Source organism: Ursus arctos, unplaced genomic scaffold (genome assembly GCF_023065955.2).
Source record: "Ursus arctos isolate Adak ecotype North America unplaced genomic scaffold, UrsArc2.0 scaffold_21, whole genome shotgun sequence".
NCBI lineage: Eukaryota > Metazoa > Chordata > Mammalia > Carnivora > Ursidae > Ursus > Ursus arctos.
This window is the reverse complement of record NW_026622886.1, coordinates 30865712-30885127: the sequence shown is the minus strand read 5'-3', so window position 1 is coordinate 30885127 and position 19416 is coordinate 30865712. Positions and strand designations below refer to the sequence as shown.

The window sequence follows — 19416 nt, the reverse complement described above, 5'->3', positions numbered from 1 at the left end:
GCATGTAGCTGTCCAATTTTCCCAGCACCATTTATTGAAGAGACTGTCTTTTTCCCACCGGATGTTTTTTCCTGCTTTATCAAATATTAGTTGCCCAAAGAGCCGAGGGTCCATTTCTGGGCTCTCTATTCTGTTCCATTGGTCTATGTGTCTGTTTTTGTGCCAGTACCATGCTGTCTTTGTGATCACAGCTTTGTAGTACAGCTCGAAATCCGGCATTGTGATGCCCCCAGCTTTGTTTTTCCTTTTCAACAGTTCCTTGGAGATTCGGGGCCTTTTCTGTTTCCATACAAATTTAAGGACTGTTTGTTCCAGTTCTTTGAAAAATGAAGGACATAGCAATTCTTAAATATGGTTTGTGTCACTGATGTTTTTTGGGAGTTTAGGGATGTCAATAGGTTCTTTCAAAATAATGTTTCGAAATGCACAAAATCAAACACACAAAGTTACAAAAGAAATTATATTGAAATAGAGTTGTTATCAATATAGTAAAAGAAATGAATTTATGATATATGCAGTTTTCATATGCCTTTCAAGTCTAACTATAACTACTATTGTTTGACATAATGATGAATGTAAATAATATTTGGGATATTTGTAACAACTATAATAAGAAATGAAAACATTAAAAACTGAGATATGAGATATATTGTTGACAAGGTCTGGATATTGCTAAGAACATTGTGATGTGTTTTCTATATGAGTAATTGAAGAAAATGCTAAATGTAAGTTGGGGATTAGTGAAAATATGCATGTAATCTTTATCCCATCGAAGGTCACCCGACCCTTACATTTTCTCCCAGATTAGGAACACCTAGACTAGATGGTTGTCTAGGGAACAAATTTAGGGAGACCATCAGAATATGTTCTACGGATTACTTATTGTTGTAGTCTTTTCTATGATTTTTTTTTCAAAAATTTACCAAAAGTATTTGATTAACCATCTTGAATGTTCAAGAATATGTCAAGAAATTTTAATAAATCTGCATATTTTAAAGAAGCTCAAGAAGTGTAAATGATACATGGGAACTTTATTGTAAAAGATTAGACTAATTTTTGATTGAGTAAAACCACTTACCTGTCATCTTATAGCCTGTAGTTTGTTAAGAAGTTTAAATTTATCAAAGGTGAGAACAAAGAGGGTAGGTTGACATAGGATGAAGTTGTCTTATTTATAACTATTCTACTTTAATTAATGGAGTTTATTATAATAATAATAAATATAATGATATTTTTCAGATGTTAAAATAACCTTATTTAGGATACTTGTTAATGTCGAGTAGAGTATAGTTATATATTTATATATATAGTCTCTAATTTTAGAGATTTATGAACTAATGCAGGAGTTTTGAAGGAGCCCCTCATCTGCCTAAAATATTGGAGACTGTCCTAACTTAATATTTTACAATATTCTGTTCCCTATTTGCTTTTATTTTTTATTTAAGTGCTATATTGTTACATCTCTGCTCTTTTACTCAGTCTCTTTTTTGAGGATCCCTACTGGTGGTCCATGGTTTGATTTAGCCATGTATATGGAGTTAACAAGTGTTCTTAGTCCACCACAACTCATTCTTTGGCCATTCTCCCGTAGTCTTCTCACTTGCCTTCGGCATTATCATCTTTAGCGCCCACTTCTCAGGTCGACTGAGATGAAATATTATTTGGCAGATCCGGGAAAGTCATTTTCCATTTATTAGTTAGGATATTGTTTGGCTGCTTCAGTTGCCAAAGTATCAGTGGCTTAAATTACATTGAAGCTTATATTTCTCTCATATAAAGTCCAAGCTTGTACGTGGTTCTGGGATCATACCATGTGCCTGCTCCATGAGTTTTCCAATGACACAGTTTTGCTATTGCTCTGTCATTCCCCCCTGCCCCTCATGGCCACACCTTGTTGCAAAGACAGGTGGGAAATATTGTCTTTGGCTGGGCAGCCATGTGCTCAGCAAGAACTTGGGAGTTCTAATACTGACGAGAAGCAGGCTCTGGAGACAAAAAGAGAGCCTCTGTTATACTCACTTCATCTGAAATTTCCTCATTGAGGAATTAACATTTTTGTCTCTTGAAATTATGGTATCTGTAGGCTTTAGATTTTGCCATGCAGTTTGCTTTCTCCAAGGCAAATAAAAGTGGCAGGATAGAGAAACTCCTTTTACTGGTTGAAACCAACCGGTATCTTAAGTGATGTGTTTGAGGTGAAGAGGCTGGGTTTGGGGGCAGGGCAGGCATGCGATACCAAAAGCAGGGCATTGTAAATCAAGTGAGTGGGCCTCGATTAAACGGAAGTGAGAAGCTACCAGAGTTAGCCTTTTATTTTTCTCAATATTTCACCCAGGTCTAGGCTTACTTACATCCCTTTTCCCCTAAAGGAGATTCTCTTCATTTCTTATATTAGGGGACGACACCACTAAGATCCTGTATCAGGAGAATGGAATTGTGAATGTGCTGAACAGAATTTAATTTCCTGCTTGCATTATGATAGTCTATTGAATGCACTACAACACACATTTGCTTAGCAGCTATTCTGAGCTGAGCATTGTGCCACATCTTGGAGAAACAGAAACAGTTTAGACATGGACCCCGTCTTAGGAACTCACATTCTAATGGGGCAGAAACAGGTCTCCAGCGATGACACACGCTCTGAATGTGAAGTGCTGTGGCTGTGGAGGAGAGGGTTGCTGGCTGTGTCAGCAGCCTACACAGCTCCACAGAGGGGATGACATCTGAGTTGGAATTGAGAGGATGCTGTAATATCAATCTTTGAACTTATGCCCTCCTGTTTCTGCTTTTAAGAATGATAAACCTCCCCTCAGTTTGTTCTCTGTACTTAATAGTCTCTTATGGTTTGCCTCCCCTTTCTTTTTTTTTTTTTTCCCCCTTCCTTCTGGGGATGAGGATGGGGGATGGGGTAAATTGGTGATGGGCATTAAGAAGGGCACTTGCTGGGATGAGCGCTGAGTGTTATATCTAAGTGATGATATCCCTAATTCCACTCCTGAAACCAATATTACACTGTGTGTTAACTAACTAGAATTTAAATAAAAATTTGAAAAAAGAATGATAAACCTAGCAGCAAGGAAGTGCTTTTAACTTTGCCATTCCAAAGTCAATTGATTTAAAAACAATTATTATTTAATGCTCATTTTCATTATTAAAGTTAATATCCAAAATGGAGCAAATAAATTCATTTTCCCCTCAGTAAATTGGAATAATAATTTCTTTCTTGCCCAATTGTTGTGAATTTTCATGTGATGCCATATGTCTCAGGCCTGGCATGGATCCTAGAGTTAACATATGTATTTAAGAAATGGTAGCTATTTTAATAATAGTTGCATGGGGTTGGGAAACCAATATTCAGGTATTTTGTTAACTTTCAAAGCCTCTATTAGGCTTTGAAATTGTAGCAACAAGACACATCTTTTAATGTAAATCAGAAACTTATTATCTTTCTAGGAATTCAACAATTTTAGCTTACCCTGTGTTTCAGAGAATTTTCTTGTTTGGAAGTTTAGGATATTTTCTAAGCTTCTGAAGTTTATATGCTCAGTCCTTTTTTTTTCCCTCTAAAGCTCAGTTAATTGGACTAGATAAGCTGCGTGGCTCCAATTGCAGTGGCACAGGAGACGTGCAATTTGAGATGCGTGGCTTTTACAACAGATACTGAAAATGCTAAGGTTCACAAAATACAACATTCTTTAGGTCATTATCTTGTAAGATGTTTAACTATTCAATTTTGAGTTTGAATTGGGTTGAAAAACAAGTCCACTCCCTTATTATAAACCTGCTTATTTTATAGATGTCGTGTTAATCTGCTTTGGGAATTGGCAGACCTCTTATATTTGTTTGGGGGAACTTCTAGGGTGATTATAAGAAAACAATGAGAGATTATTTACTCTTGGCAATATTATAAAAGTAACTAGCTTTAGCAATTTAAGCTTGAAAGAATTAAAAATAAAAAAATAAAAAAACAAAAAATATTAAAAACCTTTTAAATCTTAAAGTTAAATGCTGTTTATTCAATCTTTCAAAACTGCTGTTTTATGAGTACTGGTTTTATTCCAACATGTAGACTATTAAGAGCATGGTATCTTGGAAACGATTTCCATATTTGATGCTTTTATTGTGTTAGAATTTTGTCTATTATAATGGGATTTATAGATGTAAATTTATAAATATAAATTTATTTATATTTATTAATAGGATTTTCTAAAAGGTCTGGGATACTTTGTGTGGGAGCAAAGTGATACATACAAAGATTCTGGGCAGAATGTCATAATTAAAATAGAAATTTTTTTCAGTACAGGTACTCTTTTGAATCAAAAGAAAAGTGGCCAAATTGTTGAAATAGTTTGATGAAGACAATTTGCCCAGGCCCTTTTAAGCTGGGATCTCATGCTTATATGTTTTCTGCGTTATCGTACACGATATGCACATGCTGACATCAATTTATACTAAAATATTCACCACGCACTCAGCATTTCTAGAGATCGGGAGCTCAAAGGCTTGGTTTCTGTCAATATTTCCCATGTGACTATAGTTCTGTCTTTTCACTTTCCAGAACTGATGATGATGAAACCTATTGCCGAGCAGCCACCGAGTATGCGAGAGCCTGTTCCCATGCCGGGTACCCTATTCAAGACTGGAGAGATGACTTTCCAGCATGCAGTATGTTTTCTTATTTTTCTAAACCCTGTGTATTTTTGTTAATTTCAGGTTTATCTTAGTACTTAAAACTAATGATTGGCAAGGATTTGTCATTGACACAATAACATTGGTAAACTTGCATACTTTTCGAAACACTGTACTTTTTTTGAAAGAGAGGTGAATAGATTTGACTTACAGCTCCCTTGTTTGCTCATTTTAGCTGATAAATGTGATGATAGCTTCGTCCATCGGGATTGTATCAGTTGTTGCCCACCGACCTGCACATTTGAGAAACAGTGTCTCGGGAGCAATCTCCATTGTCTTGATGGATGTTACTGCGCAGATGGTAAGCACTTCATGAGAGAAATGATGTCTGTACTCAACGGAAACTAGTATCCAGTGATCTAAGAATCATATCATAACGTCCTGTCTCAGGACATTAAGGATGTTGCAATTTTCTACCCTTGTAGGATTTGGCCCTCAAAGTGACTAGGAAGGATGGCTGCTTCTCTACTTTGTACATTTCCCAGGAAATTTGGAATCCAGAGTCCTGAAGTTAACCATGACAAAGCTTTTGTTATCTTGGATATTTAAGGACATTGAATAATTTATATATTTTCATATTTTGAAGATGAAAGCAAAGTTCAAAAAAAGCCTCACATTTTGGCAGTATAAGATTTTAGTCCTGATGTAGTTTTAACATTTGAAATTAGAAGAAATATAGCAAGTAATACAGGTGAGATTTAAAATTAGGAATGACTGCTATACTGATGGACTTTTACAAAGAACACTGAGGATTTACTCAAACCCTTTTATTTTTACAGATTAAAAAAAAAATAGAATCCTAGAGATGTTAAGTGTCTTTCCTCACTTAATATGAGCGAGGACTACTTGGAATCAGATCTGTTGACCACAGTCCCTTGGTCTGTCACTTCTACTCAAAACATAATCTTTAGACCAGTGCCAGGCCTGAACCATTTGTTACCAATGATACAATAAAGAGTTTGAACCAGAATAAAAATCCATGTGCCAAAATATAAGTCAATGCTTCCTTCACCTAGGAATTTTTACTCTGAAAAAAGATCAGCTGAACAAAACATGTGCTCGGTAACATGCTTGACTTATATTCTGGCTCAACCACCTTTCCTCATTAGAGAGGTAGCAAAGGTTGGTCCTCTGCACTGGCCCTTTGAGTAGCACTCCCTGGCTTTTTATTATCTGTGTGACAGTAGTGGGAATCTCTCATTTTGACATGAACAGAAATTAAACCAAGAATATATGTTCTCTCTCCTTCCCTCCCTTTTGCCCTTGAAAGCAAGGAAATACTGTCTAGTTGCCTTTATTTTGTGTAGTGAAACCTGAGTTTTTAATGGCAAGTCATGGGATAAGAAAGTTGAAAATCACTGAAATAGACCCTTATAAGGTTGCTACTGACTGAGATAGAACCAGGTTTCAGTAACTTCTTTAAAAGTAAAAAAAAAAAAAAAAAAAAAATATTTTCAGCACCTGGTGTAAGCAGGTGTTCAATGAAACTTTGTTGAAGTCTTATATTCAATAACACATTTTTTGTTATTGCTTTTGAGAATTTGATATATATTTTTCTTAAATAGGCCTCATAATGGACAATGGGACTTGCATCTCCTTGGAAAACTGCCCGTGTAGTTTTCATGGATTAGCTTATTCAGTTGGTTCAAAAATTGAACAAGAATGTACTGAATGGTATGTGATTAATGTACAGCCAATTATTTCTGTGCACCTGGCTAGTTGATATCTTTACCATGATATATGTTTAAAGGAATATACTTGTTACTGTTTTTCTTCCAAAAATTCCAAGACATGGTTTGCATCTTATTTAAAGTCTATAAGGTAGTGGGGCAGCGGGCCATACATATTTTCATAATTTAAAGATGAAAGCAAGTTCAGAAAAAAAGCTAGAAATAATACAGAATACCTACCATTTCTTTTATGATTTAATTCATCTCACTTCCCTTACTAATAATTCCATCATATCATATACCCCTGTAATGCATCTCTCTGTTGCATTTTCTTCTTTTTTATAACCAATACTTTGCATGTACTTTTACTATTAGAACTTGATGGTTCTCCTGGCCTTCTCTTTTGGGTACTTGAAAAAGTGACTCTCCATATTGCCAATACTTGGCCATGATTAGAGACATTTAGGATTTCTTATTACGTTAGCTAACTAAGACTATTCTAGGAAAGCATTGAATCCCTCCAGGGAAGTCTTATAAGGAAAGAGGTATAAATGTCATCAGGTCCTTTTCCCTTTGCTGTCAGTGTAATGTAAGGGACATGCAGGTTGATTACCAACCATGTTCTTAGATACAGATTCAAGCTCCTGCCTGTCAGAGACTCTGTTTCCATCCTTCTCTCCTCCAACTCTTTTTGCTGCCAGAAGACAGAATTTATCTTACAGAAGAGGACATCTTTTCTCTCTTTAATGTCTGATGATCCTCAAAAGAAACTTCCTTAATTTGTAATAGGTGAGATAATATATTAACTGTTCATGAATATTTCTCTAAGAATATAGGTAAATACTTTCCGTGTGTGGCTTCTTTTAGTTTAAGCAATGAGAGAAGGACATAGAACAGAAGTTTTCTGTCTGCAGAGGACTTTTGTTCTTGACCATTCTGCATTCCCTTTGTATCATCTTCAGTGATTTAAGTCAGACTCACAATAAATGAAAATTTAGGTACTGGCCAGTCCAAATTTATCAGTTAATTGAACTTCTGTTGATGTATTTTTCAAGTCAGATTATTCTGAACCTATAAACATGGTATGTTTTGGTACATCAATCAGTACCTTGACGCAAACATTAATATAGTTTCTCTATACCAGTAATTAATATACTTATAATTTCATTTAGTGTATGTGTTGGTGGAGTTTGGAACTGCACGGAGCATGACTGTCCAGGTAAATCTTTTAAATGTTTTTAAAGAAAATTCTCAATTTTCTTTAAATTGAAGGAAGATAGCAATGATTTTATATGCACATCTCATGTATAATAAGAGATGTAATGATGAATAAATCCAGATATTCAGAGCATAAATGGAAAATTGAATAAAGGATAACTTTGAGTAGGAAACTGGTAAAGATTTATTGAAGTAGTATAAATATTACAGAACCTAAAAATTACATGGAAGAGCTGTCATTTAATAAGTTTTAAGTTAAATGTAATAACATAATCTAGTAAGTTCATCAAACTAGTACATTTTAGACATTTTAGTTATTCGTTTTGATGCATGATTATTTACCCTAAGTCAACTTTCTGCTTTTTAACAATAAACATGATTTCTTTCTCTGCCTTCTTCTTCTCCCTCTCCGTCTTCTTTTAATCTTCTCTTATTTTTGTGATTATTTTTTTGGTAGTTCAATGCTCTGTTGTGGGTGATTCTCATTTTACAACATTTGATGGTCGACATTATTCTTTTATTGGAATGTGCCAATACATCCTTGTGAAAGGAACTGGAAAAGATAAATTCACAATCACTTTACAGAAAGCTCACTGTGAACAGGTAGGAACTTCTTAAAATGGCCAGAGGAATGTACTTTGTTTTGTTTTGTTTTTTTACTCAAGTTTAATTCTAGGTTAAGAGTGATAATATGAATGGGTACAGTTATTTTCTTCAAAAATGATTGTTAAGATGCATCATTAGTCTACATTTCACAAAGGAAGAAAAAATGTTGGTAATCTATGTTTTACTATTGATTATAGGATGCATCCTGATTTGATATGAAAATGTGAAAATGTATGTGTTTTAGATTAAATATTACATATTTAATTGCATTTTGTTTCCTAAAAATGGTATTTGTATGTATAGTTTTTTGAACATTTCATGCATGATTGCACAATGGACCTAAGTTTTTGGTTATTTCAAACACGACTGCTTTAAAGAGGTGATTCTTGACAGGAGTGAGTAGGCCTCATATACTCTTAATGGATATGATGAACTTCTTAGCATACTGAAATATTTATTTTACAACTTTTCTTCAAATAAACACATCAGTTATTTGTAAAGACACACAGGTTTTCCTCTCCTTCAGTCAGATAGTCAAAATCTTGCAGAAATCTTTAATTTTCTAGCTTTATTCCAATGTGAAATGGTTATTTCCAACAAAAATTCTGAGCTCTTTGTTGGCTTTCTTTTACAGTTTGATTTTTTCCTTTGCAATACATCAAGAGTCTCAATAAGCTTTCCATATAGAATCCTAATTCTCTTTGTTCTTTTCCTTATTGAATTTTTTATGTCTAATATGCCACTTAAGTGAATTTGGAGAGGTACTTAAACCATGTGCTATGGAAAACATAATTATTGGCACTTTGTTGAGAACATTTTTATTTAATGTTCTATGTAAAATATGGGTATGTATATGGTATACTTAATGTACCATATAAATCCATATTTTATTAGGAATGGGGCTATATAAGATAGATTATGTGGTAATTACTTTATTATATTACTTATATGCAAGCCTTCTACATGCCAGAAATTGTTATCTACGTGCACTCTTTCTCCTTTCTTCTCCCCTGTCTCTCCCTTGCTTTTTCTCACTCCCCTCTCCCATTATCACTGCCTCTTTCTAAGTCTATTTCCCTCTCATTCTTTTAACTGATGATTTGATTTTTACGCAGAACCTTGGCTTGGTCTGCCTTCAGTCTATAACTCTGATTCTGGAGGATGATTTTGACAAACAAGTGACCCTTAGTAGGGGAGGACAGATCCTTACCAGTCCTAACCAAGGCTTCAATCTGAATGGTAAGAAGCAATGATGTACTTTCTCTACATTAACAACAAGAAAACAAGCTGAATGAAGTCTTCTCCCATTGGCTGACTAACCTAACATTTGAGTGCCTATGTGTTGCCAGGTCCTCAGCTAGACGCCTCAGATATGACCATGTTTGTGGGAACTAGTATTCACCTCAAGTGGCCTGGAGTTTGCAAGAGGAGAGATACAAGCAAACAGCCACTTACATAAAATATGATAAACTGAAAGATATGCACAGGGACTTTGGGGGTCTAAGTGAGTGCAGCGCATCCCGCCTTGGGCAGGAGTGTGCAGGAATAGTCAGGCAAGTTTTCTGAAGGAGATGACGTCTTGTTCAGCATTCAATGCTGAGGACTGTCAGGATGAAGGAGGAGGGGAAAGCGTTCCATGCAAAACAAGGAGGTGTAGAACTGTGTTGTATGTTTAGGGAAAACCATCGCTACTTTGGGACTGCTGAAGCCTGAAGAGGGTCATGGAGGTTGTCTAGCCATGAGAAGAGAGACATAGGTGGGGATGAAGACTGGGGAAAGCCTTATATGCAGGGCATCGTTACGGTTTTCTTGTTCCTGACTGTGTTCCAGCATAGGTATTGTTAATACTCTCACTCCCAGAGATGTCCCAATTTGTATTATGAATTACATGGTCATGCTATTCATTGTCGTGCTAAGAAGTTGAACTTGATATGAAATTGAATAAGACATTATCATTATTTGACCACTCTTATGTACAAAGATAACAATCTCATATGGTTCAACCAAATAAATAATAAGTGTTAATGAGAAGACTGATACAGTCTTTTTTTTTTTTTTGGTAGACTACTGTGGCAACAGTGTGCAAATGGCTTTAAGAGCTGCTGGCAGGAAACCTGGACAGTAATTAGGATGACTCTGAAGTAGGGCATGCAGGGAAGGAGGAGGAACTGATCTAAGGCAGTGACAATGGAGATAGAAAGACGACAGCTTGCAAAATTACTCAGAAAAAAAGTGGTCTGAACCTGGTGACCGGTTGGGGAAGGGCAGCAAGGCGGACAAAGTGATCAAAGAATGATTCTCTAATTTCTGGGTGTGTGACCAGAATGATGGTAGAAATTGCGGTCCGGATACAGGAGCAACTGTTCCTATATATTGTGCTGGCAATAACTCATCAGTTCAGACTTGGACAGAAGTTTCTTGTCTCTAAAGGTGTTTTGGAAAATGCTACATCTCAAGTCCTTTGCTCCTCTTTTTGCTGACATTCTCAAGGGAATGGGGAAGTTTTGAGGAAAGTTCCATTTCCTTATTGAATCATGACCAGTGTGTGGAAAAGTTCGCGCGCACACACACACACACACACACACACGTTAAAAAAAAAAAAAGAGGACAGATTTCAAATGCTAAGGACTATTCAGACCTGCCAAGAGATGCTTGCCAGCGGAAATTACCTGTGGACATGGTAATCTATTAAAAAGATCTGAAGATCCAGAAAGGAGAGGCAGAGGGAACAGGAGAAAAGAAAGCACAAGGTGGCAAAAATTGGCCCTGGAGCACAGGAGCAGGAACCGGAAGCCTCTCTGCTCTGTGCCCTCCTCGCTCTCTCTTTTAAAAAATGTTTGAAGTTTTTATTTAAATTCTAGTTCCTGGTCTCTTGAAAGAAGAGTTCTGGTGTTGTATGCTAGCATTTCACAACACTACCTATGAATCTCAAAGCTGATTTATGAATGTTCTTTTCCCGCAGGAATTGTTGAAATTCAAACTCTGTCATCCTTATTTATTCTTCTAAAAACCACATTTGGTTTAAAGATTCTGTTTGCTATAGATGGCGGAAGACTTTATATTCAGCTCACTAGTGCGTGGAAAAGAAGAACACTAGGTCTGTGTGGCACTTTTAATGGGAACATAAGGGATGATTTCCTGTAAGTATGATTCCTGGACGGCTAACATGGTTTAATGACTAGTAATTCAGAGGGTACGAATTCTGTCATCGAAAACGTTTACTTAACTACTAATAGCTTAGTCATCACTGTTCCGAGAGCTTCACATGATCATCTATTTAAATTTTATAGCAATCCCCTGAGTAGTAGCTCTGTTTTATAGATAAAGAAACTCACAGAGGCACCAAAGTGGCAAGTAAATAGCTCAAAGTCATTTAGCCCAAATATGGTGGAGCTGGGCTTTGAATTTGGGTGGCGTGACTCAGAGTCCGTGGGGGTAACACATAGAATAACCGCCCCTTGATTGTCTCCCCTGTTGCCTATCAAGCTTAACAGTATTTTATTTTTGAACATGCACTGCTTTTTAAAAAAAATCTCGATATCATTGGGTATTAATGATAGTAAGTTATACCTTAAAAATATGAATATCCTTTGGTATGAATGATACCTCTAAAGCAACCTTTTGGCATCTAGGTCAACTGGATTTTATGATAGTTGGTGTTTCATCAGAAGAAAAGCAATACAGGACAGTTGTACCCCTTGTACTGGCAAAGCAGTTTCACCCACCTGTGAGAAGACGCAGTGTGTAATTTAATGAAAATGCTTGGGCACCTGTTCTTGTGCTAAGCACTGTGGGGCGATTTAAGCAGGATCACATGGTTTCCATCACCACACAGCTTGTATTGCAAGTCAGGAGGGGGTAACAGCCTTCAAGAAATAATTAGGTCGACCTAAGGTATTAATCAACTACATATAAAAACACTGAGGTAATTTCAAGATGTTAAATGTTGAGTTGTGTGGTGGTGGCTAGAAACAGCAGGGATTTTGAGGTCAGTGTGGGCTGGGAAGCCAGGGAACATTTCATGGACAAGCCATTCCTCAAATGCCATTAAAAAATTTTTTTTTCAAATATCCTATTTTTTAAAAAACCCTTCTGCATATTTTTCCTATTTGGGATTTCTTCCGCCTCCTAATCTTTCTTGTGAATTCCTATATATTGTTCAACCCAATTCAGAATTTATTTGCTTCAAAACATGAGCTCATATCCCATCAGACGAAGTTAACTTTGACTCTGTTATCTATGAAAATCTGTCTCTTTTCTGTCTGGTTTCCACTTGAAACTATGAGGGCTTTGAAAGTAACGATCAATTCCTCCATCCTTCTGTTCTTAGGAACTAACGTAGAGCCTCATATGCAGTAGATAGTTGAACTACATCGAGGTAGGACTTTTTTAAAATACATTTTTAAATTTAAATTCAATTAATTAACATATAATGTACTGTTGGTGTCAGAGGACAGGCCTGTGATTCATCAGTCTTATGTAACACCCAGTGCTCATTACATCACGTGCCCTCCTTAATGTCCCTCATCCAATTACCCCATCCCTCCACTCCCTCCCCTCCAGTGTAAGAGATTAAGAATCTCTTATGGTTTGTCTATCTGGTTTTGTCGTGTTTTTTTTTTTTTTTTTTTGGAAGTACGACTTTTCACCAAGAAGAGAATTTGGACGGACAAGAAGAACTGGCATTTAAAATTCTAAATTTCAGAAGAGAATTTATTTTATCTTTTCTTCTGTGTGACTAATTTGTTTTCAGCTTATTTAGTTATGTTTCATTTATTTGTAGCTCAGAATATCAATATCTTTATCACATTCATGAAACAGACTATATTAAGTGGCTCGACTAAGATGTTCAGAAAAGAAGTTGAAGCCTTGTTTCTCGTCTTTGTTTATCAGAATGTGTTAGCAGTCAATGTTTAACAGATGGCAGATCTGTCTGCCTTTTTCTTAGGCACCAGTCTCCTCCCTGTATAAACATTCAGGCATGATAACAGTGCAGGATAATATTTCAGAGGCAGAGATAACTTTTGAACAATGTTTAGCTTTCCAACAAAACAGTTAAAATTCTTTGCTTCATAAAGGTTAATGCGAATCTGCAAATATAGTGGAATGGAAAATATTAATTACTTGAAAATCTTGTTACAGTAAGTTAAATATGGTGAGCCATGGGGTATTTTATAAAATGTGATAAGTAAATGGGTCTACATTTTGGTTCCTCCTCTTTTTTTGGTATTTATTGTTTCAAGTCAATTCAATGAAATAAGAGAGCCAAGCTCTGAGTCAGTTCCTCCTGGGAACCCCGACTACACCCATCACCTTGACCTATTTTATTGTCCTTTGTAGGGGTGAAGAGGGAAGGAGAGGGAAAGGAAGCAAAGAGCTAGTGCTCTTCAATTTCTTTGAGTCTCAGTGTTCTTGTTTGAACAAAGTGAGATTTGCCATTAGCTGTTTGCCATAATTCTTTACAGTTCTTGAATGGTTTAATTTTGAGGGAGAGGGAGAGGGAGAGGTGCAAGAGTGGGGACAAGGGATGAGTGTTGTGGAATGGCTTGTGAAGCTCCTTTTTATTCTCCTTTGTCAGCCACTGTGGAGTGAAGTTCCATATAATTCCTAGTGACAGGTCAATGGTAACCAAAGCAGTTAATTTAGGACAAGATAGAGAGCTGAGATAAAGCCTACTCTACTATTTGGGCATGTTGTTGGGGCTTTCATTAGTCAAGTGTTGCATGGTCATAGCTTCCTACAGGAGACTAGTCCAACCTGATTCTCTAGGTAGTTTTGACAGTGGGTGGTACAGTGTCCACTAGGGATTGTCACTTGCTAAATATTGGTTGATGAGTTAGTAAATCTTGATGGCTGCTGGAGGGGGCATCTTAGTGTTTGGCTCTTCAATGCTTTTGTGGTTTATAAGCCTGATTTCAGAAGGACAGATGTTCCTTTTCCATTTTGTTTTTCTGAGGAAACTGAAGAAGTGAGCAATCTCGAATGAAGTATGGCTTTTATACCATTTTCCCTCAATTTTCTTTTGTTTTGTTCGGTAACTTCAGGATGGTAACTTCAGTATTTCCATGCTCATAATGGAAACGAAATATTGAATCAGAAATATAAGCTATTTATATTTGGGACATTCGTCTTTAAACTAAAAAGAATCATGTGAGCTACCCACCTCTACCTCTGCCCATGAGCCCTAGACCACACTCACATTAGCGATTTGGTTGTGTGAATGATGTTTCATTACAACGGTTAGAACTTGATTTGAATTTTGGCTCTGACTCTTATCAGCTGAATGTTGATATTTCTCTGAGCTTCTGCTTCGCTTTCTCTTAAAAATGGAAATCGTATTTTCTTCACAAGGCTGAGGTGATTATGAAATAAAACCATGGATAGCCACAATGGGACACATTATGAAGTCTTAATAACAGGAAGCTAATGCCTTGTGTGTTTTTAAAAAAATAGAACATTTTAAGCTCTAAGTTTCTTTGTAAATTAAAAAAGAATAGTATTCTCCTTTTCAATAGTTGAAGACCATGAACAAATGAAATGAATGGAAGAGACTAAGATGCATATTATCTTTGCTCTCCAGTTCTCCATCAGGCATGATAGAAGGTACCCCACAACTTCATGCCAATGCCTGGAGAGTTTCCTCCACTTGTTTTGCACCTGTTCATGTTCCTGTGGTGGACCCCTGCAACATTAATCAACAAAACAGTAAGTCCTTCTTCCTGCATGAGGAAAATTCCATATATTACTGTGATCTTATAAAACTAGAGAATTAGATATGCCTCTTTATCTAATCTAGGTTATTTTTTAAAAGAACTCCAGAAAATGACTATTTTATTTACTAGTTTGCATTTACCAATGTACTTATTTTAGGTGTTAACAAATCCCTAAATTCTTCACTCATATGGGCCAGCATTTTGGAGATTTCAGATTCTTTAAATGCTACAGAAAAATCTCGGGAAATACTGTAATAATGCTGTTACAGTCTTGCAATGTTCGACTTCAGTTCCATAGTGTGACAGCTCATACAGACTCTTCTATTACTATCACATTACCAGTTCCTTCTCATACTGCATGTTACGGCTTCAGAAGCAGGAGCCAGTGATCCAAGAAAGCCTGTGCCATCAAGTGTGCAACAATTTGAGACTGTCAAGCTCCAGAGTTCCAATTTGCAATGACAGCGCAACAAACATGCCAAGAAATGTTGGCTGTGTTTTTTTACTAAAGCCACAGCAAACTTATGTGAAAGACTATTTCACTGATCAATAAAAGAAGACATATTATATATATATATATATATATATATATATATATATATGTAGTGAAATCACCGTGAAAAAATTAATACCCATGCTTAAGTAAATATTTTTATAATTTTAATTTGTTCCTTTAATTAGTTTGGTTAACTTAACTGTTTCTACGTATTTCTTTAATATATTATTAATATTGGTTGAGTACCCATAAGAATCCAGTACAGTCTCTGGATTTTGTAGTGGTTGTTTGAAAGGATTTTGTTGATTATCATATGGTCCTTATTATTACTTACAGTTTTGGTATCCTGGAAAGAACACAAGATAATGCTTCAGTGCTGCTGGCGTTCTATCTAAGCTAGCTTCTAAGCTTGTAGAAGATTGTTAACGCCTGTGGTCATTTTTCCTGTGTATAATAAGAGGATTAGACTAAAGTCTTGTGGTCTCCATAATTCAATAGTTTTAATCTCACTCCCATTTAACGATACTTTCTCCCCTATTCTGTCCTCGAATTTCTACTAATAGATTTCCTTCTCCTTCCATTAGTCTTGCTCGGTTTGTTTCTAACTTTCTTGATTCCCTCTTTGATATTGCAGTAACTTTATTTTTTGTTTTTTTTTTTTTAATAACGTGTAAAAGTTGGACTAGAGTATAAAGGATAAATTCAGTTTCCCTCTGGTCTTTTCTTTATGACCTCCCTTACTACCTGCCATTTTATTATACAAGTTTTATCATTTTATCCCCATCTCATGTCTTCTATGACATATATTCTAGATATTATTCTTCTTAACCTTTGCCATGATCCATTTGTTAAAAAATTTCAGATAGGTAAACATAGAAAATCCCCAATAAAAGAAAATAGATAAAAGTCAGTAATTCTGAAGTGGATTCTGAAGGATATTTTTTTTCACAAGGATCTTCTTGAGGCACCCTTTTACTTAATGTTAGTAAGAATATTTTTTGATCTACAAATCTTCAGGGCACACAGTAAAAGCCCCACTGATGTAGTCCTTTGCTTTGTAGTTCCTGGGGATTAGAAGAATACATGCCAACAGAAGGCTGTTATAGTCATTATAGTCTAAGTTACTTGTTTTCATATACATATGATAGCAATGCAAAATATAATGCTCTGATAATTACCATGTGTTCCTTGCCAATAATAAATATATTTAAAATACTCAACAGAATAAGTTCAGGTTGTTTTTCTTTGAATTCCAGTTAGTTAACATACAGTGTAATCTTAGTTTCAGGTGTAGAAGTGATTTATCACTTACATATAACACCTGGTGCTCATCACAGGTGCTCTCCTTCACACCCATCCTTCATTTAACCCAATCCCCACTCACTTCCCCTTCAACAACCCTCAGTTTGTTCTCTATAGTTAAGCGTCTTGCTTCTTGGTTTTTTCCCCCCGCGATGTTCATTTGTTTTGTTTCTTACATTCCATATATGAGTGAAATCATATGATATTTGTCTTTCTCTGACTGACTTATTTCGCTTAGCATAATACTCTCTAGATCCCTCCACGTCATCGCAAATGGCAAGATTTCATTCTTTTTTTATGGCTGAGTTCAGGTTTTTTTTTAGATAGATGGGGTCTAGATAGCTTTGTCAAACTTGGTTACTTCCATAATTCTATCTGATCAGTCATTCTCAAGGGCAAAGTCAATAAATTTCAAGAAATGATCGCCCAAACCTCCCAAAATGGCTTGGTAGTTATATTTCATGGCCTTTAGCATGTGGTCCAATCCCTAATTTCTATTCATTATTCATTTACTCATGCATTCGTAGATTCATTTTTCACACATTATTCAGCTCCTAGTATTGGCCAGACACTGTGCCTTGTGCAGGCATTGTATTTGATGACTATATGGTAACTGCCACATGACATTTACTCCGGAGACTTCATTGGAATGAGATGTTTCCCAATCCTTCCTGGATAGTTGTGTATTCCAAGGAGTTGCCATGGCATCCACAATCTGGCAGCACTCTCACTGTGTGTGGCTGTCTGGAGATAAGCCTTCCAATACTCACCAATTCTTTACAACAGAATTGGAGCAATTTTCTATGAAGATCTGCAGACAGTGGGGTGATTTAGGCCATTTCTATGGACCCTTCTGTGGTCCTATTATTCAGCTATAATACAATACTGTTTTTTGGCTAAAAGATTATTAAATATGGAGTAAGGGCTGTGACCAATATTACTAAAAGAAAAACAAACCAACAAAACAGGGTAAATGGAAAATATTGATTCTTGTTGAAAATAATATGCAATTCAGTATATATCTAGGAAAGCAAGATGCTTAGATAGTTCTGGAATTTGGCACTTAGGGGTATGATCTAGACTGGTAAATGAAGTGCTAATGGAGTTTTTTTTTGGGGGGGGGCTTGTCTGTTAGTTGGATACGCAGCACACTGTGATGTTATCCACAAAGAGCTCTTTGCTCCTTGCCACATCTACATCAGCCCTGGACTGTACTATCAGCTGTGCCGCCATGACACTTGCAAGTGTGGAAGCGCCTGTCTCTGCAATGCTCTTGCCCACTATGCCTACCTCTGTGGCCAGCGCGGTGTTACCATCGATTTCAGAGCTCAGATTTCATTCTGTGGTAAGTATGATGATGACACGTAAAGATGATCAGATGACATTTTAGAATTTTTGTATAATTAACTGCATTTTTTAAAAAGAAAGGTCAGTATTGCTTAAGTTATCTGGAATATGATTATAGTGTGCAAACATGAAAAACAAATGAAATACTTCACTTCTTAAAATTGGAGCTATATTGGATAAGACCAATCTTTTTTTTTTTTTTTTTTTTTTTTTACCAATTTTCTTATAAGCAAAATTAGAGTTGTAACTGCATGGTTTGAGATATGCAACAGAAATAATGTGAAAAATTTGAAAAAAATTTTATCATAGAAATGTCATATCTAAGTATTGGAAAGTAAGGAAAAGCATGATGTGGTATGGTGGCCCAGGAGAGCTGTAGTTAAGGAGGTAAATTACACAACAGGTAATTATCTCCCGTTCATCCTCATGGCTTATAGTGTCTCTTGTCTCATTCATGGTAGATTGTTTCCTTTCTTTATGTGTTCTATGATTTTTGGATGAGTTAATCTGTATCAGGGCTACCCATGCGCCACCCCTGTTAGAATCTTTTATGGCCTGGGTTTCAGGAACATCACTCTCTCTGCCTCTCCACCCCCCCCCTTCCCTGCTACAGGTTTCATTAAGCTTTTTCCTATCACTGCAGGGGTATCACTGGCCAGGTTTGATAGTAATTTCTCAGCTTGGGCTTTCTAAGACAAAATAATATAAATATAAAAGTAATGTAAATTCATATATCAAACGGCACAGGATGTAAATCTGGGATTTAATTTCTCAGAGGATACTTCATTTAACATAATTTCAATTATGTTTATCTAGCATTTTCTAGGGTTTTTAAAAAAAGATTTTATTTGTTTATTTATTTATTTGTTTGTTTGTTTATTTGTTTAAGAGAGAGTCAGAGCACAAGCTGGGAGAGGGGCAGAAGGAGAGGAAATCTCAAGTAGACTCTGTGCTCAACTGATTGAGCCACTCAGACACCCCTCTAGGTTTTTTTTTACAAGTGTGTTTTTAGATTATTTTAGCTTGCCTACTATAATCAGTTTGGGTTGGTCTAAAAAGAAATTGGGAAGATTTAGAATAAAGTATGAACATGATTCAGAAAGTGAAAAATAAGAGCTATGAGTATGGATCAATTAAGCGAAGTTTTGCCTTATTTGTAGAAGACTTAAAGTTTACTTAGGTTTAAAGAATGTCACAAACAAGATGATGTCAGTATAGCAGTAATAGATTTAAAATGTGAGGACAGGAAGTTTGTTTGGACATGCAAAATACCTTAAATATTAAAAATATATGGTACAGACTGTTAAAGACTTACGAAATGTCGCACTTAAAAACATTTCAAAATAGAAACTTTATACATCTGTTACATTTCTAT

The 19416-nt window shown here is 35.9% G+C and overlaps 1 protein-coding gene across 1 annotated transcript in view; it reads left to right on the top strand.

Moving 5' to 3' along the window:
• The window catches only part of OTOGL (otogelin like), a 127954-nt gene that overhangs the window by 27150 nt on the left and 81388 nt on the right, over positions 1 to 19416 (top strand). Inside the window, exons 11-19 of the mRNA XM_057316538.1 lie at positions 4559 to 4665; positions 4865 to 4990; positions 6255 to 6363; positions 7532 to 7578; positions 8035 to 8180; positions 9299 to 9422; positions 11146 to 11323; positions 14764 to 14888; positions 17830 to 18039. Coding sequence (XP_057172521.1) covers positions 4559 to 4665; positions 4865 to 4990; positions 6255 to 6363; positions 7532 to 7578; positions 8035 to 8180; positions 9299 to 9422; positions 11146 to 11323; positions 14764 to 14888; positions 17830 to 18039 — 1172 coding nt within the window. The remainder of the gene's footprint in view (positions 1 to 4558; positions 4666 to 4864; positions 4991 to 6254; positions 6364 to 7531; positions 7579 to 8034; positions 8181 to 9298; positions 9423 to 11145; positions 11324 to 14763; positions 14889 to 17829; positions 18040 to 19416) is intronic.